At 39.1% G+C, this 25306-nt stretch overlaps 1 protein-coding gene across 2 annotated transcripts in view; it reads left to right on the forward strand.

Moving 5' to 3' along the window:
- The window catches only part of srbd1 (S1 RNA binding domain 1), a 114213-nt gene that overhangs the window by 4323 nt on the left and 84584 nt on the right, over positions 1–25306 (forward strand). For both annotated transcript variants that reach the window (XR_010012384.1, XM_062995054.1), the window contains exons 5-13: positions 70–187; positions 308–446; positions 3375–3471; positions 3608–3791; positions 13211–13314; positions 15746–15853; positions 15950–16107; positions 19221–19311; positions 20832–20939. Coding sequence is in view for 1 of the 2 variants with exons in the window: in XM_062995054.1 (XP_062851124.1) it covers positions 70–187; positions 308–446; positions 3375–3471; positions 3608–3791; positions 13211–13314; positions 15746–15853; positions 15950–16107; positions 19221–19311; positions 20832–20939 (1107 nt within the window). In the remaining variant the exon portion in view is untranslated. The remainder of the gene's footprint in view (positions 1–69; positions 188–307; positions 447–3374; positions 3472–3607; positions 3792–13210; positions 13315–15745; positions 15854–15949; positions 16108–19220; positions 19312–20831; positions 20940–25306) is intronic.

Raw genomic sequence — 25306 nt, forward strand, 5'->3', positions numbered from 1 at the left:
ACAGCATTCCTCGTACTGTTCTGGGAAAACCAGTTATTCACCGACATCCCTTGTATGTATGTTTGTTAGTTCTGTAGCAAAGAAGAGTCAGTCAATTTCCCAAACCCTGAAGAAAGAGGGAGCCCTCACGTCAGACCTGCAGCAGACTCTGAAGAACTGTAAAAGTGTTGATGAACTGGAGCATGTGGTCAGTACACATTGTAACAGACTTGATATTGTTATCAAAAGTGTTTCTTATGCTATAACAATTCTTATATACTTTTGGATTAAAATATAACACTGTATTTTTGTATTGGGTTGTGTACAGTATGCACCCCATAAGAAGGGGAGCAAGTTGTCGAAGGCGAGGCGGGCAAAACAGCTTGGTTTAGAATCTGCAGCTCTGGCCCTGCTTCAGTCGCCACAAACACTTGATCTGCGCTCATGGGTCAAGCCCGACACTGAAGGTACTATTTAAGCTGACTTGCGTGTTTATGATATTTAGGGCCATATGTCAAAGGCGTGCTTTGTTTGTTGACATTTTTGCATAAATGTTTGAGTGTGAGAGCACATATTTACACATGCGTGTATAATTTTGTGTTTACATGTACATGCACGTGCATGCATTAGTCGCCTCACACAAATCTAGCTTGTTCTGTGTAGGTTAAATATACACAGTGCCGTTTCATGAGGCTGCTGTTTGCTTTGTTAGTGAATTTGATTACCCCCACCCCCTTTCCAACATGTGTCTATGTATACTGGTAAATTCTCTGTGCAAAAAAGCAGAAATACTTATTTAGTTATATAAAACGTAACTTTTTTTCGAACTTGCAGGGACAATACAATTATAATTGTGGGTTTTCAATGTTGCCCTGGATTTTGAAACATCCCCCTGCTGTAATTGTATAAAAAGTTGTATACTTTTTTTATCTAGGTTTTATCTGGTACCAGTATTTACATTTTAATAATTTGTGGATGTTGATACCGGCATCAGCAGTCGTGTACATAAACGCCAACTATCTGACCAGAATGCAATTATGCAATAAACATTGTATAATGCTCTCTTGCATGTAGAGCTGGGCAATATAAAATAGCATTCATTAATTTATTGTCTGTTTTATCAACACTGAGCCGCAGTGGGTCCGATTCACTAAGCGAAAGGCAGGAAACACCCCAAACAGGTTGCCAGTCCCTCACATGGCAGACTCCAAACAATTTGGTTGCATAAGTGTGCACACCCTTTTATAACTGGGTATGTGGCTGTTTTTAGAATGAACCAAATGATTTTCCTGACTTTCACTTAGTTGCATCTTAAAGCAAAATGGGCCAAATTGTACCCCCACATCAACCAAAAAATGGCTTCACCAACATTTTGAAATAACCCAACCTGAACCCAGACCTAAATCCAATAGAAAATTTGTGGGGTGACACAAATGTGTCATGCTGATCGACTCGTACCCAAAAGGACTGAATGCTGTTATTCAACAAATTGGTTAAAGCATGTGCATATTTATGCAACCAGATTATTTTTGTTTTGTATGTTCACACCCCCCTCCCCCACAATTCATTTTTCAGTATAGGCCATATTAAAGGTGATAGAAGAACTTGGCATCATAACAAATGAGTGTGTGTATCCACTGTAATCATCAACAGTCATCCATGATGGTGGTAGTGCGATGGTTTAGGGCTGCTTTGCTTCCTCAGGTCCTGGACCCCTTGTCATAAGTCATGGAACTATGACTTTTTCAGAAAATCCTGATGATTTACAGCTCTAGCTCAGTTGGGTTGTGCAGCGCTACCAAGTCAACCTCTCATTGGCTTCAAAGAAACAAAAAGGTTTTAGAGGGGCCCAGTCAAAGTCCTGACCTGAATTCCATTGCGATGCTGTGGCAAAACCCAAAACAAACAGTATTGGCTCAAAAACTCTCCAAAGTGTCTGAATTACAATTCTGCACTAAAGAGTGGGCCAAATTTAGCAATGTAATAGCACAGCAAGTTGTCTCAATGTTTGATTGCAGTAATATCAGGGGTGTCACAACCAGTTATTAGGTTTAAGAGAGGGGTGGGTGGGGGCAGTTTAAATAAATCTTCATATATATTAAATATAAATTGTAATTTAAAAGCTGCATTTTGTGTTTAATCGTGTCGTCTTTATCTTCTGTTAAAATTTGTTGGACAATCTGAAACATTTAAATAGGAGAGATTTTGCATACAGAAGAAATTAAAATGAGACAGTTTAATGTTTCTTAGTATATATATATATAAAGAATAGTGTATGTAATTCTTTAAATATAGTTGAATATGTGATTTATTGAATGTTTGAACAGGTAGAGATTTTGGCTGTATTGTCAGTCATACCCCACACCTCAGTCCATTAATTATCATCATCATAAAACGTAGTCACAAGAAAACTATTTAGCAGGTCACTAGAGGGCAGCAGTGTATTTGATTTAGACCTATACAGCACGTCCAATGTAGGGTTGCATGATAATCATGATTTTAATATAAAAATAGTGACGTATGTTTGTTCAGTAAATACGTTTTTATTACGTTTTATTATATTATTTAAAAACATTGTGCATACTAAACCCAAACTGCTTTAAATGTAAAAGTTTTAAATCAAAATATGACTGTTGAGAAGCATACAGGGTGTAATTTTGCCCATAAAACCAGGTTGACATTTAGATATTTATCTTCTTTAATTCAGTAAATATGTTTGGTTGGTCAGGATAGTGTGTTAAAACACTCACAATTTGTGCATCATCGGAGCTTAAAAAATGACAAACACTGACCATCATAGAATGTATTTTTTTTTTATCTCAGAACAATAAATATATTAAAGGTTCTAAAATAGCTTTTTAGATTGAATTTGGCTTTAATCTTAAACCATTAACAATCTGATCTTGAAGAACCACTGCTGCTTTAGATCTGTGAGACACTGACCATTATTTCTGTAAGCCTTCATTAGCCTGCTGCAATTAAAAATGTGAATCTGGAGTTTGGTATTTCCATGGTCAGTTAATAATGATCATGGCTCAGGATAAAAATATGATATGTGCAGTCCTAGTCCAAGTTTCTTTAACATATTATATGTATATACACCGATCAGCCATAACGTTAAAACCACCTCCTTGTTTCTACACTCACTGTCTTTTATCAGCTCCACTTACCATATAGAAGCACTTTGTAGTGTTAATGTTATGGCTGATCAGTGTATGTAATTTAACGTGAGTTGGCATTAAGCTGATGATGTGAGTTGGCATTTAAGGTGAGTTGGCATAAAAATTATGATCATAGTGTTTTTCTTTAATAGGTGATTTGGGCATACATTTCAACTTTGATCTCTAGATGTCATGCAATAATTTGTATAACTTTCTTTTTGATGTGTGCTCTAGGTTTGTCCACCCTGAAAGAGGTAGCCACAGGTGTAGAGCAAATCCTCGCTGATATGATTGCTAAAGATAGCGAGACCCTGGCTTACGTCCAATCACTGTGAGCATGCTGCCCATTGTGTCTCTAAACTTGCTATAAGATGCTTTAATGTCTTCTTAATATCAATGTAAAAAAACTCAAACTATCACTTATTTTTTACCATTTACTTGAATAATAAGAACATATATTTTTACAGATGTGATAGAAATGATGTGACACTTCAGTCAACAGTATCTAAAACAGCTCTTAAAGAACAGGAGAAGCAGCAGCAGGAGAAGCAGCAGCAGAAAGCGGATCACAAGAAAAAGAATAAAGACATATCAAACTTCAGCCTGTACTCCTCGTTCCGCTGTAGCGTGCAGCGAATCCAGCACCACCAGGTACAGATCCAAGCTATCCAATTCTACCAACATGTTCAGAAAATGCACCTTTTACATCACCGCTGAAAGATTATTAAAAGAACATTTTATTAATCGTTGAATGGAAATTACAGTGTTCCAGCAGATTATATACACAAGTCGAGTACAGTAAGTGCCTCCAATGGAGAGAATTTATGAGTAGTAATAATTAAGAAAAGTTTAGTGTTCCTATGTCGTTCTTTTAGTACATTAAACTGCGATGAGCGTTTTAGATTCTTTCGGAAAAACTGATTCTCACAGTTTCTCAGCACCCTGAGCTGTAACACAAGTTTAAAAGTGAAACAGTAAGGAAAATCCAGCTAAACACTGATATATGTGGACGCTTTCAGAGTGGATTTGATTTGTAATTCAGATTCATCTCATATTTGCATTTTGATAAAGCTTTACTGCACCTCTGAAGTCAAGCGCTGAGCAAAGCAGCGCTTAGTGCGGTAAGCGAAACACAAAACGAGTGGCAAAACATTTATGTGTGGAAAGTTTATGATTGTTTCTGTAGTTCATGTAATCGTTGTGCAGTGTCCAGTGCAGGTGATTATACATTGACATGGTGGTGCTGTGTTAGTGTGTGTTGTGCTGGTATGAGTGAATCAGACACAGCAGCGCTCCTGGAGTTTTTAAATAATGTGTCCACTCACTGTCCACTCTATTAGACACTTCTACCTAGTTGGTCCACCATGTAGATTTAAAGCCAGAGACGATCGCTCATCTATTGCTGCTGTTTGAGTTGGTCATCTTCTAGATCTTTTAAGAACAATTTAAAAACATTTAGCATTTAAGAGAAGTGCAATGACACACCTTGTGGGGCCTTGGCCATCCCCTCCCTTCAGACATAGCCAGTTGTGTATGTATATAGATGACCTTGGATCCCAGCAGTAGTGGGCTAACATAATTTACACCTTTTTTTTTTATTAGCAATAATGTGTATGGCAGAATAGTGGTGTTAAAAAAAAAAAATTAAAGTGACTTATAGTTGGGGCCTGTAGCTGACCTGAAATGTTAGTGGTACTCTTTTTGTGTCAAAGTTAGGTCTTTGGCCTTACCCATAAAGCTAGACTTTGGTGCATTGTTTCTACAAAGCCCTCACATATACCTTTTTATGCCTTCTAGTACCATGTCAGTCGTGTGGCATTTCCTCAGGTCCTCAGTGCCACTCTTCAAAGCACTCCTGTCACTGGCGTTTAGTAGAACCCTATTCTGGAAGCGCCCCCCAATTGCTGCCACCGTGGTTATTCAGAGGTGGTTGTTAGCCACATGTCACAGTGGCTCTTTCATCCCTTTATTTTTTTTCTTTCACCCCCTTTTTTGTCCCCCAGTCATACCCCTCACTCCTCCTTAACATATGTGTCATGTCCCTATCCACGTGCCTTTGGATTAGCGGCTGAGATTGACAGGCTTTCCTTCATGATGACAGCTGCTTGTGGGCTCTGTATATGGGGAGGGGGAGCAGAGAGAGAGTGTGTGTGGGGGGGGGGGGGGATTAGTGAGAATAAGTAAGAAAGAAGTGCTTGCTTCCTCAGACGCATTCAGCGTGGCAACAGTTATTATTTAAATGATACAGCCTGTCAGTGAGGGTTAATTTGGGCTGCTTGTGGTCTTCGAGCTGGATCACTGTGGCTAATATGGGACTTTTTATGATTTTGTTTGTTAAAAAGCAGCATGGAATGTATTGAGACAGAAAGCATGTGTGCACACATGTACTTGCTTGATTTAGCACATTGGAAGGGTTATGGATAGGACCAGATTTGTGTGTGCGATTGTATTTCCATACATAGTTGACTTAAGTGTGCCTGGCTTCCTTGTTTTGCTAAAATGTCCAATTATGACCAAGGTTCAGGTTCACAACAGAAGGCATAAAATTCCTTCTCAGAATGCCCTGGTATTTTTGTAAATCTATGATACCAGTCACATGGTCAAGATTGCCAATTTCTGCAGCAGAAAGACATTCCCATGTCATCACTGACCCACCTTCATGCTTGACTGTGGTGATAGTATTATTCCGGTCATAGGTTTTGCCTTTGCATCCCCCCCAATTTTCCTCCCAATCTAGTAATATCCAATTACCCGACTGCATTACGCCTCCTCTCTACTGATGTTGATCTCCACTGTGACTGAGAAGAGCCGTGACTAACACACGCCCCCTCCGATACGTTTGCAGTAGCCGACTGCATCTTTTGACCTGCACGAGACGAGTTCATATAAGGATCAGCTTTGTGTACAGAGAGTCACACACTAATCTCCATTATTCCTCGTCTCTGTGCAGACGCAATCAATCAGCCAGCAGAGGTCATAATTGCATCAGTTATGAGGAATCCACTCCAGAATCCTCCCTGCGAATGAGCCAATCATTAATTGCGTAGGTGCCCAGTCTGCCGGTAGCAGAGCTGGTCTTTGCCTTTCTTGAGCCAGACACACAAGACATCCACATGATTTAACAAGTTCCAGTGTTGTGTTCCAGTACTCTGTAGGCCTATCTAAATTCCTTCTCATGTATTCCGACTATTCCTGTGTTTCTTGGTTAAGAGTTTCCTGTGTTGTTAAGTCTGGCCATGAAGACCATGGTTAAGTGATTTTTTTTTTTGCCTCTGACACATTTGTCCCAGACTTCATTAGGTCAGCCTGTAAGGTTAAGTGTCTCGTTTGCTTGGACGACACATTGCTATGTTAGAGGCACTTGTTAGAAATGAGAAAATGAATGTACTGGATGAAATACTACAGTATAGAAATATGGGGTGTTGTAAACAATGAAGAGTTGCTTGTACTGAATTTGGATGTGTTATGTGAGTGGAACAGTCAGCATGTTGAAAAATCTCAGTGATAATGGACACTTCAGAGACAATGGCTACAGCTTCCATTACTACTATTTTGTCTCTAAAGTTCCTCATGCTTAAATTTCCAAAGTAGCTCTTCTATTAGAAAACATTATTAGTTGAATGTTTTTATAGTAAGTTGCTTGGATCAAATCATTTATTACATATATGCCATATATGTGGGCAGCACGGTGGCTCAGTGGGTAGCACTGTTGCCTCACAGCAAGGCGGTCTGGGTCCTTTCTGTGCAGAGTTCTCTGTTTTCTGTGTTCTCCTCGTGTCTGCGTGGGTTTCCTCCGGGTTCTCCGGTTTCCTCCCACAGTCCAAAGACATGCAAGTGATGTGAATTGGAGATACTAAATTGTCCATGACTGTGTTCGATATAACCTTGTGAACTGATTAACCTTGTGTAATGAGTAACTACCGTTCCTGTCATGAATGTACCCAAAGTGTAAAACGTTAAAATCCAAACAAACAAACAAATACTACACCTACCGTATAGAAATATGGGGTGTTGTAAACAATCAAGTTAAAAGTGTTGTTTGTACTGAAAAATGTGAAAAATCTCAGGTATAATGGACACTTCAGAGACAATAGCTGCAGCTTCCATTACTACTATTTTGTCCTTAAAGTACCTTCTTTTAAGAATGGTACTTAAAATGTTAATGTTTTTTTGGGTATGTAGCACTGTCACCTCACAGCAAGAAGGTCCTGGGTTCTATTCCCAGGTGGAGTGGTCCGGGTCCTTTCTGTGTGGAGTTTGCATGTTCTCCCCATGTCTGCGTGGGTTTCCCTTGGGAGCTCTGGTTTCCTCCCAAAGTCCAAAGACATGCAAGTGAGGTGAATTGGAGATACACAATTGTCCATGACTGTGTTTGACATTAAAGACTTGAACTGATGAATCTTGTGTAACCAGTAACTACCTGTCCTGTCATGAATGTAACCAAAGTAAAACATGGCGTTAAAGTATTTAAATAAATAAATAAATGTTTTTATTGTAAGTTGTTTGGATCAAAGCATTTATTACATGTCATACACTGATCAGCCATAACATTAAAACCACCTCCTTGTTTCTACACTCACTATTTTATAATCTCTACTTACCATATAAAAGCACTTTGTAGTCCTACAATTACTGACTGTAGTCCATCTATTTTTCTACATACTTTTTTAGCCTGCTTTCACCCTGTTCTTCAATGGTTGGGACCCCACAGGACCACCACAGAGCAGGTATTATTTAGGTGGTGGATGATTCTCAGCACTGCACTGACAATGACATGGTGGTGGTGTGTTAGTGTGTGTTGTGCTGGTATGAGTGGATCAGACACAGCAACGCTGCTGGAGTTTTTAAATACTGTGTCCACTTACTGTTCACTCTATTAGACACTCCTACCTAGTTGGTTCACCTTGTAGATGTAAAGTCAGAGGCGATCGCTCATCTATTGCTGCTGTTTGAGTTGGTCATCTTCTAGACCTTCATCAGTGGTCACAGGGCGCTGTTGGCTGGATATATTTTTGGTTGGTGAACTATTCTCAGTCCAGCAGTGACAGTCAGGTGTTTAAAAACTCCAGCAGCACTGCTGTGTCTTATCCACTCATACCAGCACAACACACACTAACACACCACCACCATGTCAGTGTCACTGCAGTGCTGAGAATGATCCACCACCTAAATAATACCTGCTCTGTAGTGGTCCTGTGGGTGTCCTCACCATTTAAAGAACAGGGTGAAAGCAGGCTAAAAAAGAAATAGAGAAACAGATGGACTACAGTCAGTAATTGTAGAACTACAAAGTGCTCCTATATGGTAAGTTGAGCTGATAAAATTGACAGTGAGCGTAGAAACAAGGTGGTCTTAATGTTATGGCTGATCAGTGTATATGATTTTGTGTGTGTGTGTATGTGTATATATATATATATATATATATATATATATATATATATATATATATATATATATATATATATATATATATATATATATATATATATATACGTATATACAGTATATATATTTATATTCATACACACACAGTGGGGAAAATAAGTATTTGAGTATAGTTCGATAAGTATAGTTTACCCCCTTACAAAGACTTGAAGGCGGCACGGTGGCTTAGTGGGTAGCACTGTCGCCTCACAGCAAGAAGGTCCTGGGTTCGATCCCCAGGTGGGGCGGTCCGGGTCCTTTCTGTGTGGAGTTTGCATGTTCTCCCCGTGTCTGCGTGGGTTTCCCCTGGGTGCTCCGGTTTCCTCCCACAGTCCAAAGACATGCAAGTGAGGTGAATTGGAGATACAAAAATTGTCCATGACTGTGTTCGATATAACCTTGAGAAATGATGAACTTTGTGTAACAAGTAACTACCGTTCCTGTCATGAATGTTACCAAAGAGTGTAAAACATGACGTTAAAATCCTAATAAACAAATAAACAAACAAAGACTTGAACAGTCTATAATTTTTATGGAAGGTTTATTTTAACAGAGAGAGACAGAATATCAACAAAAAATCCAGAAAAAAAACATTAAATAAAAGTTATAAATTAATTTGTATTTAATTAAGGGAAATAAGTATTTGATCCCCTACCAACCAGCAAGAATTCTGACCCCCACAGACCGGTTATGTGGCCATGAGGCACACAAATTAGTCCTGTCCCTGTATAAAAGACACCTGTCACAGAATCAGTTTCTTCCATTCAAATCTCTCGACCACCATGGGCAAGACCAAAGAGCTATCAAAGGACGTCAGGGACAAGATTGTAGACCTGCACAAGGCTGGAATGGACTACAAGACCATCAGCAAGAAGCTTGGTGAGAAAGAGACCACTGTTGGTGCGATCATTCGAAAATGGAAGAAATACAAGATCATAGTCAATCGCCCTCGCTCTGGAGCTCCATGCAAGATCTCACCTGGTGGGGTAAGAATGATTCTGAGAAAGGTGAGGTCAGTCCAGAATTACACAGGAGGAGCTTGTCAATGATCTCAAGGGAGCTGGGAGCAGAGAAATGCTGGATATGACCCCAAGAACACCATCCCACCGGGCATTTCTTTGCCTCCAAACACGGCGAGTGGAGTTGATGCCAAAGAGCTCAATTTTTGTCTCATCTGACCATATCACATTCTCCCAAGCTTTCTCTGAATCATTCAGGTGTTCATTGGCAAACTTCAGACGGGCCTGTACATGAGCCTTCTTGAGCAAAGGGACTTTGCGGGCACTGCAGGATCTCAATCCATTACGGCGAAGTGTGTTACTAATGGTTTTCTTGGTGACTGTGCTCCCAGCTCCCTTGAGATCATTGACAAGCTCCTCCCGTGTAATTCTGGACTGACCTCACCTTTCTCAGAATCATTCTTACCCCACCAGGTGAGATCTTGCATGGAGCTCCAGAGCGAGGGCGATTGACTGTGATCTTGTATTTCTTCCATTTTCGAATTATCGCACCAACAGTGGTCTCTTTCTCACCAAACTTCTTGCTGATGGTCTTGTAGCCCATTCCAGCCTTGTGCAGGTCTACAATCTTGTCCCTGACGTCCTTTGATAGCTCTTTATATATATATATATATATATATATATAAATATTTATTTATTGCTTAGTAAATGTGTATTTTATTTATTTCTTGCCTAGTAAATGTGTGTGTTATTTATTTATTGCTTAGTAAATGTGTATTTTATTTATTTGTTGCTAAATGTGTATTTATTTATTATTTTTTGCTTAGTAAATGTGTATTTTATTTATTTTGCTTAGATTTTCTATATTCTTATTGTACAGTGTCCTTGGGTGTCATGAAAGGCGCTTTCCAAATAAAATAAATTATTAATACTATTTTATATATATATATATATATATATATATATATATATATATATATATATATATATATATATATATATTTATATATATATATATATATATTTATATATATATATATATATATATATATATACATATATATATATATATAAACTTAATAAACGAAGTAGTTCAGCACTGCTCAAATCATTCAGTGATTTTTGTCAATGTGTTCTTTTCTCTACTTTCCAATCTTTATTGTAGAAAAGGCTCACATTTCTTTTGTGTTGAGAATAATCTTTGGTATATCTTACCCCGTGTTGTGTGTGTTTATTTTTGTGTGTGTGAAAAGATAAGGAGTGAAAAGTTCAACCATTCCTTTTGTTTTCATTAAGACCTTTCACTTGCTCTTTTCTGTGGCCGTTCCTTCAGCTTATTTAGAAAGTAAATATTGAATTGGAATCTTTGTTTTTAGAATAATATTCATTCCTGTAGCATACATTCCTCGTATTTTTCCAATTATAATTTCATTGTTATTGTAGAACATGATATCTTAAATATTTTACTTCTTCTCCCTATTGCCTCTGTGTTAAAGTGCTGTAGTCTGGTGTTTCACATGTCAGTACAGAAAAAGGCATTGACTTTATGTAAAACAGATTACACCAGATTATAGTATAAAGCCAGATGAGATAACATTTAAAATGTTCTAGCAATTTCCAAACAGATTTGTTGCTTTCTGGGTGCTGTCACCTTGTTGTATTAACCCTTTCATGCATGAATTATAACAACATGAATCAAGATTTTTTTTCCAAAATGGTTTAATTTTCCATTCAGGCTAATAAAACTATTGAATTATCTGTATTTTATTTGAAATGTAATCAATTAAGAGACATGCATGCATTTGAGTTTCACTCAGAGTGACATTTCATTAACAACCCAATGAATATAACAATATGTTTTTAAAAATAAATAAATGTAGAAGTAAAATACAAACTTTAAATGATGTACAACAAATGCTATCATGTTTTAACATGTACTGGACCAGCTATGAAAAAAACCTGAACAGTCCAATGCCCTTTGAAAGCATAGAAAATAATGAATTGATTTGTATGTCAAATCTATTTTCGATACATTAGCAAAGCAGCCAGGGCACAAAGGCACAAGACATTTCAAGCAGATGTACTTGTTTTTTTGCGTGCATAGAGCATCTTGGCATCTTTGTGCATTTTTTGTTTCCTTGAGCTGAGGCCAGAAGTTTTCAGGCCCAAATCAGTACATCTCATATAGGTACAAATGGTACAAAGAACACCATGTCATTCTCTTCTGTATATAATCACAGAGATGTAAAATTAAAATATTAATTTAATACTATTAAAAATAGTGTGGTTTAGTGAGGTGTATTTTCACCATAATATGGATTAAGAATAAAATACATATGGTAGTTGAAATATCCCCATAATGCATGATGTCCAGTTTAGTGGACATGTGGGTAATTGTAATTTACTGCTTAAAAAAATACGTATTTGAACAATGCAATGATTGTATTGCTTCTTAGATGTTGCTTTTTGTGCTCAAATTTTATTTACCAGCAAGGATACCTTTTAGTAGAAGAGTTTTACAGAAATCCCTGCATGCATGAAAGGGTTTAAGTATAATTATATTTGCAATTTAAAACAGATATTATACAGTGGATTCAGAAAGTATTCACACCCCTTGACTTTTTTGCACACTTCATCATGTGAATTCAATTTCGATTTAATTGCAATTTTACTTGTCAATCTGGAAAAGTGGAAATGTAAATTAGATCAAAACCTTAAGTCTCTACTTCATACATTTAATTTAGCAGGAAGGTCCTGGGTTTGATTCCCAGGTGGAGCGGTCCGGGTTCTTTCTGTGTGGAGTTTGCATGTTCTCCCCGTGTCTGCATGGGTTCCCTCCCACAGTCCAAAGACATGCAAGTGAGGTGAATTGGAGATACAAAATTGTCCATGACTGTGTTTGACATTAAAGACTGAGACTGATGAATCTTGTGTAACCAGTAACTACCTGTCCTGTCATGAATGTAACTAAAGTGTGTAAACATAATGCCAAAATCCTATTAAATAAATAACTAACTTTGCTAGTCACTTTTTACTGTGATGAATAAACCTGTATTATTGAATAAGTGTTATGCCTGCTGCTATTCTATGTTGGCCTTGGATAAAATTATGTTCAATGTTCTCAAATCACAAGTAAAACTTTAAATGCACTGAACCCTGTATGACAAAACACACATAAACTGCTTCCTCAAGGCAGTAAAATGCCAAAATAAGGAAATATAATGTTCATCATATTTCAGGCTGCATTAATTCACATCGAGATCAGGCCAATAGTTATTTAGTGATGTGAAGGTTGCGCTGTCATCTCAGTGCTAGGTTTATACGTTTTGTGTGGTGAGGGTTGGTGGCAACGTGGCATTTGTCAGCACTGCTCTTCCGCTTCAAGTCTTGATTGACGGATCTGTACTTTTTTGTCGTTCGTTTCAAAAGGTTTTGCTCAGAAAAGGTCAGACACTTAAAACTATTTGTTTAACAGCATGTGATTTTTGCCTTAAAGGAGCAGCTGGTGAAAACTGAGAAAAGCAGGAGGTTTTCTTCCACAGGACAAATGTACATGTGCGGCACTGTGGACGTGTGCTGGCGTGTGCCGCTTGTTTTTAGGGGGAAACTGAAGGGGTGGGTACCGACTGAGCACTACCGTGCCAGGCCTTGTGTCTGCTGTCTCTATATGTTACCCTCTCGTTTCAGACGCTCGCCATTAACCGAGGGGAGAACCTGAAGATTCTGTCAGTGAAGGTTAACATCCCCGACTGTGTGAAGGCCGAGTTCTGTAGGTGGTGCATCAACGTCAGGTCAGATTCCAAATACAAATGTCTACACACACACACACACACACACACACACAGAGGCACAGAGGCACAGACTTTTTTCCTGTGTTTTGGTACCTCATTACTAATGACTGGTTTTAGCAAGTTTTTTAACTGGTTCCACATTTTGATGTTGTTTGCTGGTGTTAGATTATATTGCATACATTTTCTGGCTATTGTCTTTGTTAAACAAAGATTTTTTCTTTTGGTGAATAAATGGGGCTTAGTGGGTAGCACTGTCACCTCACCTCAGAAGGTCCTTGGTTCGATTCCCAGATGGCTATTTTTGTAGCTATTCTGCCACAATGCATTTTTAAATGCATTTCTCTCCCCATTTTCCTCCCGATTTAGCTCACTCAATTTGTCCTCCGCTGCTGAGGGATACCAGATTGCATCCGAGGAGAGCACGTCGCTGTACGCACCTCTTCCGACACGTGCACAGCCCTCCTCTTCTCACCCCTGCATTCTGCACAGGCATCTCTTCTGCCAATCAGGGTCCTTACACAGCGTATGAAGACCCACCCACACATAGTCCTGTCCCCACCCTGCAGATACAGTGGCCAATTAGTATCTGCTGCAGGCACTGCCAATTATGCCCGCCAGATGGCACCCAGCCAACCGGTGGCAACACCGAGTTTCTAACCAAGGAGTTCAGAATTTTGCAGCTGTTGTTCTAGTGGAATATCCTGCAGCACCACCTGAGCTCCACACCTGGGACTTTTAAATCTTCATATTTTATTCAGCCTTTGGACCGGCATTGAGGAAACACTGACAAGTGCACCTCCAAGTGTTTTACTGCTGTGCCACCTGAGTGCATGATAAAATAATTGAATAAATAATTATAAGTAACTAATAAGAGGCTTATAAATATTATAATTGTTATTAGATTATATTTTGTTACCTCATGTTTTATTTTGGACATGTTGTGTAAAAAAAACACTACTGAAATCATTGTAGTGTAAAGATTGATCTTTCATCTTCACTTTATCCTGGTCAAAGTTGTGGCAGGCAGGCCCGGTTCCACCAGAAAGAACAGGAATCCACTGCACAGGGTGCCAATTATTGCAGGTCTTTGGCTATTCTTTTTTTTTTGGAATTTAAATTTTATTAGGTTTTTTAACATGAATATGAATACAAGAAGGAAAAATAAAAAAAATAAAAATAATAATAGATAAATAAATAATTAAAATAAAATAAAATACACAAGTACATTTACAATCAGGCAGGTATACAGGACATCAATGATTGAGACAGAAAAATAAATAAACAAGGCATCTGCTAGTCACATTGACAAATAAACTGGCAATTGTACACCATCTCCGGTACGGTTATATCTATTCATCAGTGTCTTTACAAGGTTTGGCTATGCCTTCCAGACAAGTGTTTACTGAAACTATCCCATTGTTCCATGATGTTATCGTTTGTCCAGTTCAATCTGCCCAGCATTTTCTCACATGCCACACTCTCCATCATTACAGTCTTCCACATATTCAGCGTAGGGCTTTGAGGTTCCTTCCAACACCTTAAAATTACTCGAGCACAAGTTAATAGTCCAGTTTTTAATATCCTAAACATAGACTTGCTTAGTTGTGGCACTTGAGATTTGTCCCCAAGGAGACACAGTCCTGGTGATCTGGGCAGATCATATCCCAACCATTTACTCATAAGGTCTAATACATTCATCCACAAGGGCAAAACTTTAGGACATTCCCATAAAGCATGCATATATGTACCACATTCTTTTCTACATTTCCAACATAAGTCGTCTTTTATTAAGCCCATTCTATAAAGTCTTGTTGGGGTATAATAGTATCTATGAATTATTTTATACTGAATAAATTTGTTTTTGGCTTCTCTGATATATTTCTCGGCATTGGAAAGGATCCCCTCCCAGGTCTTCTCATCCACTACATGAGACAAATCTCTCTCCCATATTACCCTCAAATTGTCTTTGGCTACTCTTATCCCAAAGACAAAACCAGTCATGTCTGCTTAGACTCTTGGCTGGTTGATAACACTGCTGAGATTTTAACTCGGATCCCAGTGGCAGTGGGCTAGCGTAATAGACCAATGTGCCATCCAAGCACCTCAGCATTTTTTATTATTATTTTATTGATTTATTTTAAACTTTTGATAAAAAATATGCTTTTTAATTTCAAGTCTGACTGCCTGACATAAACTATGCAAATATTGTGTGAGTGCTATTGAATGTGACCAGATTAGTGGAAGAATGAAGGTGCTTTATTGACTAAAATTTATAAATCATGCCACACTACTGTACCCTTGCATGTTAGTTGTTTATATGCGTCTTATACAGTTAGTTGGATTGTAATATGTATGTTCACATTAAGGAGAAACTGTAGAATAACATTATGCATGCCATTTATTGATATGCGTATTTGTGTGTGTGTTGTAGGTGGAGACCGCAGGGGTTTGCACATCCAGAGTTGATGAAGATTCTGAATAGTGCAGTAGAGGATTCCTACAAGAGACTTGTATCACCCCTGCTGTGCAGAAGCTACAGGTGCTTACTGAAGAACATGGAACTTAAGAACATGCTTAATTAGTGCTTCATACTTATCTTTTTTTTTCTTTGTCAATTTTTTTATCCTTGTCCCAGGACAAAACTGTCCACTACTGCAGAGAGAGAGTCTGTTGCTATGTTTGTGCGGAACTTGCGGCAGAGGCTTTTGATGTGTCCAGTGCGTGGCCATGTCATCATTGGTGTCGATCCAGGATTTTACCATGGCTGCAAATTGGCAATCCTTTCACCCACTAGTAAGGACACAGTGTTGTTTTCACTTGTAGATGTAGATGCTTTAGCTGCCACACATAGAAAGGTTTGAACAATTGTGTTATAAACAGTGATACTCTTAGAAATAAACTCAACTTATACCATATAACCAAAAATATGAAGCTTGCTATGGCAGCCCCCATATCTATGTACAGTGTATCACAAAAGTGAGTACACCCCTCACATTTCTGCAAATATTTCATTATATCTTTTCATGGGACAACACTATAGACATGAAACTTGGATATAACTTAGAGTAGTCAGTGTACAGCTTGTATAGCAGTGTAGATTTACTGTCTTCTGAAAATAACTCAACACACAGCCAATAATGTCTAAATAGCTGGCAACATAAGTGAGTACACCCCACAGTGAACATGTCCAAATTGTGCCCAAATGTGTCGTTGTCCCTCCCTGGTGTCATGTGTCAAGGTCCCAGGTGTAAATGGGGAGCAGGGCTGTTAAATTTGGTGTTTTGGGTACAATTCTCTCATACTGGCCACTGGATATTCAACATGGCACCTCATGGCAAATAACTCTCTGAGGATGTGAGAAATAGAATTGTTGCTCTCCACAAAGATGGCCTGGGCTATAAGAAGATTGCTAACACCCTGAAACTGAGCTACAGCATGGTGGCCAAGGTCATACAGCGGTTTTCCAGGACAGGTTCCACTCGGAACAGGCTTCGCCAGGGTCGACCAAAGAAGTTGAGTCCACGTGTTCGGCGTCATATCCAGAGGTTGGCTTTAAAAAATAGACACATGAGTGCTGCCAGCATTGCTGCAGAGGTTGAAGACGTGGGAGGTCAGCCTGTCAGTGCTCAGACCATACGCCACACATTGCATCAACTCGGTCTGCATGGTCGTCATCCCAGAAGGAAGCTGACGCACAAGAAAGCCCGCAAACAGTTTGCTGAAGACAAGCAGTCCAAGAACATGGATTACTGGAATGCCCTGTGGTCTGACGAGACCAAGATAAACTTGTTTGGCTCAGATGGTGTCCAGCATGTGTGGCGGCGCCCTGGTGAGAAGTACCAAGACAACTGTATCTTGCCTACAGTCAAGCATGGTGGTGGTAGCATCATGGTCTTGGGCTGCATGAGTGTTGCTGGCACTGGGGAGCTGCAGTTCATTGAGGGAAACATGAATTCCAACATGTACTGTGACATTCTGAAACAGAGCATGATCCCCTCCCTTCGAAAACTGGGCCTCATGGCAGTTTTCCAACAGGATAACGACCCCAAACACAACCTCCAAGATGACAACTGCCTTGCTGAGGAAGCTGAAGGTAAAGGTGATGGACTAAACCCAATTGAGCACCTGTGGCGCATCCTCAAGTGGAAGGTGGAGGAGTTCAAGGTGTCTAACATCCACCAGCTCCGTGATGTCATCATGGAGGAGTGGAAGAGGATTCCAGTAGCAACCTGTGCAGCTCTGGTAAATTCCATGCCCAGGAGGGTTAAGGCAGTGCTGGATAATAATGGTGGTCACAAAATATTGACACTTTGGGCACAATTTGGACATGTTCACTGTGGGGTGTACTCACTTATGTTGCCAGCCATTTAGACATTAATGGCTGTGTGTTGAGTTATTTTCAGAAGACAGTAAATCTACACTGCTATACAAGTTGTACACTGACTACTCTAAGTTATATCCAAGTTTTATTTCTATAGTGTTGTCCCATGAAAAGATATAATAAAATATTTGCAGAAATGTGAGGGGTGTACTCACTTTTGTGATACACTGTATGTAGGAATTTGTGCTTACAGCATTTTTCAGATCTGGCTTGCTTTCCAGTTCATCCCAAAGGTGTTGAACAGAGTTGAGGGCAGGGCTTCGAGCAGGCCACTGGAGTTTCTCCACACCAGACTCAGACCTTCTTCATTCGGCTGCTTATATCAGGGGTGGCCACCGAGGATCATTCAACTCCATCTTGCCCTGTCCTGAACATCCTACTCTGTCACACCAACCACCTGCATACCCAACCTATATGCATGTATAAACCTCCTCCCCAGCGGCTTCATCCTTAGCACCCATTTCCTGATAGAGCTCTCATCCATTTTCTGCACATGCCCAAGCCATCTCAATCTCGCATCCCTAACTTTGTCTTTAAAACATCCTACCTGCATTGTCCCTATGATAACTCACATAGTCACACATCTTCCTCTCAGTTACTGATTACATTTTAAAGTTAATAGCAACATTATCAGATCATGATATTGTGACAGTGTTTGGTCATTGTTGACCACAAGTTGGCACAGTTTAATCATGCTTTTTTGTGTCATTAAGTTTATTTTAACATCTCCTTACTTTGATTGTTCAACTAAAAGAGTAAATCATCCAATAAGAAAAATCAGTGTAATAAAGAGAATAATCAACTAAAAGAATGAGAATAATAAAAAATAATAGTGTAGAAAATAATGGTTTATTGTAGCATCTCTCTTATGAATATTCAACAAGATGTCAGAGATCAGGATGAAATGATTCTTTTATGCAAAAAAAAAATTCTTTATTATACTTTTTGTCTGTATAACTATGGTCGAAACCTAAAACCATTAACAGGGCAGAGCAAAACAGCTGTTCTTTATAAGCTAAAGCTAATTATCTAATAGTAAACAGCCATGCCTTGTGTTTTATTGCTGTTGTCTGATGGGCTAATTTAAGGAAAACGCAGTGCTTTGTCTCTGTTGTTGGACTCCATGCTGGGCATTGTGTACGCACACCTTACAGACGACTGATCGGCCCGGTGAGTTTGTGTCAGTTGGCATCGTCCCACTCTTACCCTCTGCCCTGCAGCGGCACCACATGTATGCACACACTTCATGCCAGGTTTAGCTTGGCTGTGACAGGTCTGTGGGTGTGTTATCAAACGACCTTCTGCTCTCCGAAAGTGTCCACAAACATTAGCCTGCTTCTTCCAGTGCTCTCTGACTCGAAGTAAATGTCGCTGTGAACAGATCATCTTTATTAAACAAAGCATCTTTATTAAACGGAGCATCTTTAAAAGGACTGCATGCCATAATTATTATGCTGGTAGAGAGACAGTCAATGGGATTTCACTTTTAATGCTTTTATTTCTTTTTTTGTTCTTTGTTTCTAAGGTCAGATCTTGCAAACAGATGTGGTGTATCTGCATGGTCCAGGCAGGACTAGAGAGGCCGAGAAGCTGCGCCACCTCATGCTTAAACATAGGTACTGCAATTCTAGCAATGCCATTAATAAGAGTAAAGCACAATGGTTGTTCACAGGCTTTTGCTAAATATATATTAAAAAAAAAACTAGAGAGAGAACTTATACTGTATATTAGTAACACTTTCTTTTACAATGCATAAACTTGTTCTTAGCAAAGTTGCTTTGCTTATTTTTTGCATGTAATGCTATAATAAATAGAACAAACTTTATAAACAAATAGTGGGGGAAAGAAATTAGAAAAGCATAAAGCAGCTTAGAATATCTAAATTATTCCTAGGTGTGAATGGCTCAGTAGTTTGCGTGTTTGTGTGTGGAGTAGTACTATGGATTCGTTTCATTTTCATGGTCAGGGTTGCCGGTTGTCCGGTTTCAATGGGAAACATTGGGTGCAAGGCAGAAATACCTTGGACAAATCGCCAATCCATTGCAGGGCCTCAGCCATCTCCTTCCTCTTAGACAAAGCCAATCATGTTTGTGTAGACGCCTGGCCGGCCCATTACACTGCTGAGATTAAAACCTAGATTTCAGCAGTGGTTGGCTAGCTTAATAAACCCTGGTGCCATCCTGTGTGTAAATAAGGAAGTGTGTGTGTAAGTGTATAATGCCTTACAATGGATTCGGTGTATCCTTAAACTGTGACTGTTATTTCTATGCCCAAAAATGTCTGTATGACTGGATATTTCTTACTCACACTTTTTATCATTATTTTTTTTATCATCATTATCATTTATTATTATTAATTATTGTTATCATCACATGCCACCTCTGACAACCTCTTCTTATCACCTGCCAGTGTTGCGTTGCCTAACCTAAGCTTCATGTGACTTAAATCTTTTGTCCAAACAGTTGCCCAGAATTATTTATTTATATATATTTATATTTAAATACCGTAGTGTTATGTTTTAGGGTACATAAATATAAATAAATAAATATGGGTGCATAAATATCTACAGTTGTACTTACATTTATGTCATGACAGTCATAGATTTTTCAAAAAAGCTGTGCTACAGTTTTTGGAGTTGGGGTTTCCTTTTTGCACACAGCCTGTATGCTTATGGGCATGTAAAGCTTGCTGACTCTGGACAGTGACGCCTATTCCATGTGTTTTTTTACTCACAAACAGTTGTTTGTTGGTTGTGTTTGGACAGGGTCTCTTCTCACTACTGCTGCGATATGTGATGTTAGGGACTGGTCCAGATGCCTGTGCAAGTGTGAGGGGAATCACATAGTGTGGCTATCCATACGTGACATGGCTCTTTGTGGTAACCAAACACTGGCAGGTGATGAGGAGAAACGAAAAATAGAAACAACTAGCAATGTACTTTTAAAAGTACTTAAATTAATTTTCAAGACTACTGGAATGTACATGTTCTTGACGAATAGGTGTAAACATTTTATTTTAGCTGTATGTACAGTCCAGCTGACCCCAACTGACCAATGTAAAACCTGTTATTTTAATAAACACTTACTCGTACATGATTTTAAAGTTTATTTCCCCTTCTTTACCTCATGTAATCCAGCTGCCAGACTGTTGTCATTGGAAATGGGACTGCATGCAGAGAGACCGAGGCTTTCTTTGCTGATCTCATCAAAAGAGGCTTCTTTAAACCGTTGGATGTGTCATATTGGTAAGTCTGTACTTTTAAATGTACCTCCTGTACCTCCATGTAACAATGACCCTACGAGAGTTAGTTGTTTCAGCTTGGAATGAACCGCTGAGGGCGAGCTGATCTTAATCTGCTCATTAAAAGCAGCACTTAACCAAGCCTGTGAGGTCATATTTATTTATTTGAATCAATGTCAAGGCCTTTTTAGAAATTTGGTGCAAATCCAGGTTGAAATTTGTAAGTATTTAATCAATAAACTTTAGGTGGCAGGAAAAGGACTGTGCAAGAAGGAAGGGGAATATGGAGGAATCCGAGCTGATCTGGAATGTGTTACTCTTGTGGGTTTTAAAAGGTGTCTTGACCCTGTTTGACTGTCTTTAATTAAAAACAAATATTTCTCACCGTCCTTCAAACCAAAACCAGTCCAGCGTGCTCCCGTCCAACTCAAATATCTGCTAGATCTGAGCTCGTCTCTTTCTGCATCTAGCCAGTCTTGTGTTTATTGACTTTTGGTTCTGACTGGAGGCCTGCCCAGAACCGCTCTGAAGTGGCCGTTTATGGAGTGCAGCGATGGCGGTTTTTGGTATAGGTCTCCAAAGTGCCAAGTGCAGCTTAGATGAGCTTGCCAGGTCTGCCTCAGTAATTCTCTGTTTAGCGCAACGCGTCAAGACCGACGTTCAAAGCCCTCCGCAAGTGGATCCATTTCAGCCTCCGTTCTAAAATGGAAGTGGAAGATTTGAGATCTCCACAAAACCAAGGCTGCATCTGCTGTTGCATTGAGTGCCCGACGCTGGAGCTTTTTCCGAGCGGTGTAGAAATAGCCAAGTCTTACAGAACATGTGCTAGATGAAATAAATCATACAGATCGTGTTTCTGACTCAAAATTATGCTCTGATATTTAGAAATGTGGCAGTTTTTGCTTTCAAGGCGGTCAGGGTCAAGAACTCAAAACATATGGTGCAGATTTTCTGCAAAAGGATATTAGTGTAAGTGTTTTTGTAATGTATGGCACTTAAATTGTTAATTTGTTAATTTGTTAATTTATTAATGAATAGTACAAAATGTTTCTTGGCGCTTGAGTGGCGGTAAATTACACTAGTCTGCTGCCTCTGGGATCCAGGGTTTGTATCTCCACCAGTGCTTTGACATCATAGAAAGTGAAGTTATGTAAGTGCTACTTACATTTGGATCAGGACATGGCCAAAGTCTTGCAGCATGTCCTCCTCTGGACAGTACGCAGAGAGAAGGACACACTCAAAGCACAACTGTTACAGATTACTGTTTTATGTCCTTGGTATACCCTCATTTGCATCTTTTTTTTATCATGCTGCTTAGTTTATAAGCTAGTAGTTTAGTTAGACAGTCCAGCAAGTAACATTTATCAGCTTTTGTCGCACATAAATGACTTTCAAAATTAAAAAGTGCATGTGTCCTGTGTGTATTTGGTACTCAAAGGGCAGAAATAGACGCCTCTTTGTTAAAACGTCTCTCCTATTTAAGCTTTATGTTGCTTCGAGTTCATTTAATTAAAAAATATCTGAAATGGCTTGACAGTGCAGGTATGTGCATTTATTTCAAATAAAGCTGCATTGAGATTTTTGCAAGTAAAATATCATCTTTATTTAAATATCATAAAGGCAGCTTGATGATATTTTAGGAACTTGGTTTAATGTTAGTTGGCACCTGATACAGAAAATTTTTAGGGTATTATTTAAAGACATTTACTTCAAGACTACATTTCAAAAGTAATAATTTGCCATGTTAGTTGAAGAGTGATGAAGTACACCTATTTTGAGGTCTTGATTGATGGGGTTAAGAAAAGGACTTTACCTAAATCACCTAGACATTAGGGTTCTTTACTGAAATCAATACAGTGGGTCTTTGGAAATGTGCCAAGGGCCATTATTTTAAAAAAAGTGTGTTTGTTTTTTTGGCCATTGTTCTCATAAATGCTGACCAGATTGATGGTCTCTGCTGTTAAGTGAAATACAACAATGCTCCCACCATTATATTTCATAGTGGATGTAATAATACCTGCCTACATTACAGGATTCATGCCATACACATTCATGCATTCAGGATGAAGGTTCTTACTTTCTGCCACTTCTTTGGGAGGTTTGCTTTAACGTTTAAATCTGAGCTGAGGTACTATGACTGAGCTATAATTCTTCTTTTCAAGCCACTGACCTCTGCAATTTAGTTAAGCTTACTGTTGATGACATTGTTTCCAGTTTCTCTAATTACCTCTAGTTTTTAAGTAAATAATTAGTAGGATGCCTAATCTAGGCAGTGTGGTTGTAGTTTCATATTTTCTTCAAAGAACTAAATTTACAGACCTGTGCTTCGATTGAATGTGTAATTAGTTTGACTTAAATCTAAATGACACTGTTACTTTTTTAATCACTTCACAAGGATAAACAACCCATCTCTTTGTGAGATGTAGCAGTGTGCTAGAGACTGTCCACAAACAAGCCGTAGCTTAGTGGTTAAGGTACTGGACTAGTAATCAGAAGGTCGCTGGTTCAAGCCCCACCACTGCCAGGTTGCTGCTGTTAGGCTCTTGAGCAAGACCCTTAATGCTCAATTGCTCAGACTGTATAATGTAACTATATTGTAAGTCGCTTTGGATAAATGCATCTGCTAAATGCCGAAAATGTAAATGTACAAACATGCTTGTAGGAAATTTGTAGATGAATTAAGAAATTGATTTCGTAATGTGGTGCATGAAATTAGTCTTAAATTTTAGAAATTTATTTGTTTTTCTTTGATTTAATATAGTGTATATTGATTTTATTTTTTAATGTGCCTTTTTGGTGATGAGTGGTAACTCCATTAACCTTTCCGCCCTCATGCATGGCCAGTTGTGCCTTTTTGACAGTGGTGGGCTAGTATTAGATGACTGCACCACTCGAGTGCAATTTCTTTCAGTTGTTGAACAACATTTGTATGGGAAAAGCTACAGAACCAGAGCGATCACTTTAAACATCCCTGTGAGTACAGTTGGCTCTGTAATGTGTCACTCTAGAATCTGTGAAACCACAAATCATAATGCAGGACGGTAAATGATTTTTTTGGAGTTGCATCATGTCCTAAAAGCAGCAGGAACAGCAGCAGGAATAAACCCCATTTCACATTTTGTAGTGCTCGTTTCCCCTCACTGTAGTTGCATCCCTTGTTTTAATTTCCATCAAGTTTTTTGCTCCGCTGCAGGTAATTAAACCATCGGGTTTATTTGTGCCATCTGCTTTTTGTCTGCCCACTCCACAACCCGACGACAAGGCCATCTAATGCCCCTGCCTTTCATTTTTCTATCCCCTTCTGTCCGGTCATCCCTGCCAGCTTTCTGTCGTCTTCTCTTCCGCCTGGCTGCTACCACATAGTGACGGACAGAGCCAGCAGTCCACATGCAGCATCGGCCCGAGGGTGAGGCCCGAGGCCCGAGGGTTGACACAGCTGCTCCGCCTTTACAGACATGTTCGTGTCTGTTAATACCATCCAGCGTTTTCCTTTAACATTTCCAAACCTCCCTTACCTGACACGTGTTCACACACTGGACCCATCCAACCATTTTTATGCCCCCCGTTGACTGTATGATTTCTTAATGCAAGCAGTGTGTTAATGTCAGAAACTTGTTAAAGTCGCTAGCTGGGTTTGGGCTTGATTGTTATGATAACATTTAGAATTTCCTTAGGAATTGTGCTAAAATGAAAAATGCTAGTTGTAGCTGTGCTTTTCTGTGTGAAAAAGCTGATGCTGTGGTAAATGAAGTGTTATGACTGTGGGTTCTGGCTGCTTAAAACAGGAATGTAAACAATGTAGGCAAAGTAAGCACAGCCGGTGTAAATAAGTAGCTCTGATGAATGTTTCATTACAAGTGGACTGGGAATACATTTGAATAAAAGATTAGCATAATTTGAACGTTAATGAATAATTAAGAAGTTTTTTATTGAGTCATTAAATATTAAATGGATAAATAAAAAATGAATAGGTATATACACCGATCATCCACAACATTTAAAACCACCTCCTTGTTTCTACACTCACTGTCCATTTTATCAGCTCCACTTATATAGGAGCACTTTGTAGTTCTACAATTACTGACTGTAGTCCATATGTTTCTCTGCATGCTTTATTAGCCCCCTTTCATGCTGTTCTTCAATGGTCAGGACCCCCACAGGACCAACACAGAGTAGGTATTATTTGGGTGGTGGATGATTCTCAGCACTGCAGTGACACTGACGTGGTGGTGGTGTGTTAGTGTGTGTTGTGCTGGTTTGAGTGGATAAAACACAGCAATGCTGATGGAGTTTTTAAACACATCACTGTCACTGCTGGACTGAGAATAGTCCACCAACCAAAAATATCCAGCCAACAGCGCCCCGGGACAT

Source organism: Trichomycterus rosablanca, chromosome 5 (assembly GCF_030014385.1).
Source record: "Trichomycterus rosablanca isolate fTriRos1 chromosome 5, fTriRos1.hap1, whole genome shotgun sequence".
NCBI lineage: Eukaryota > Metazoa > Chordata > Actinopteri > Siluriformes > Trichomycteridae > Trichomycterus > Trichomycterus rosablanca.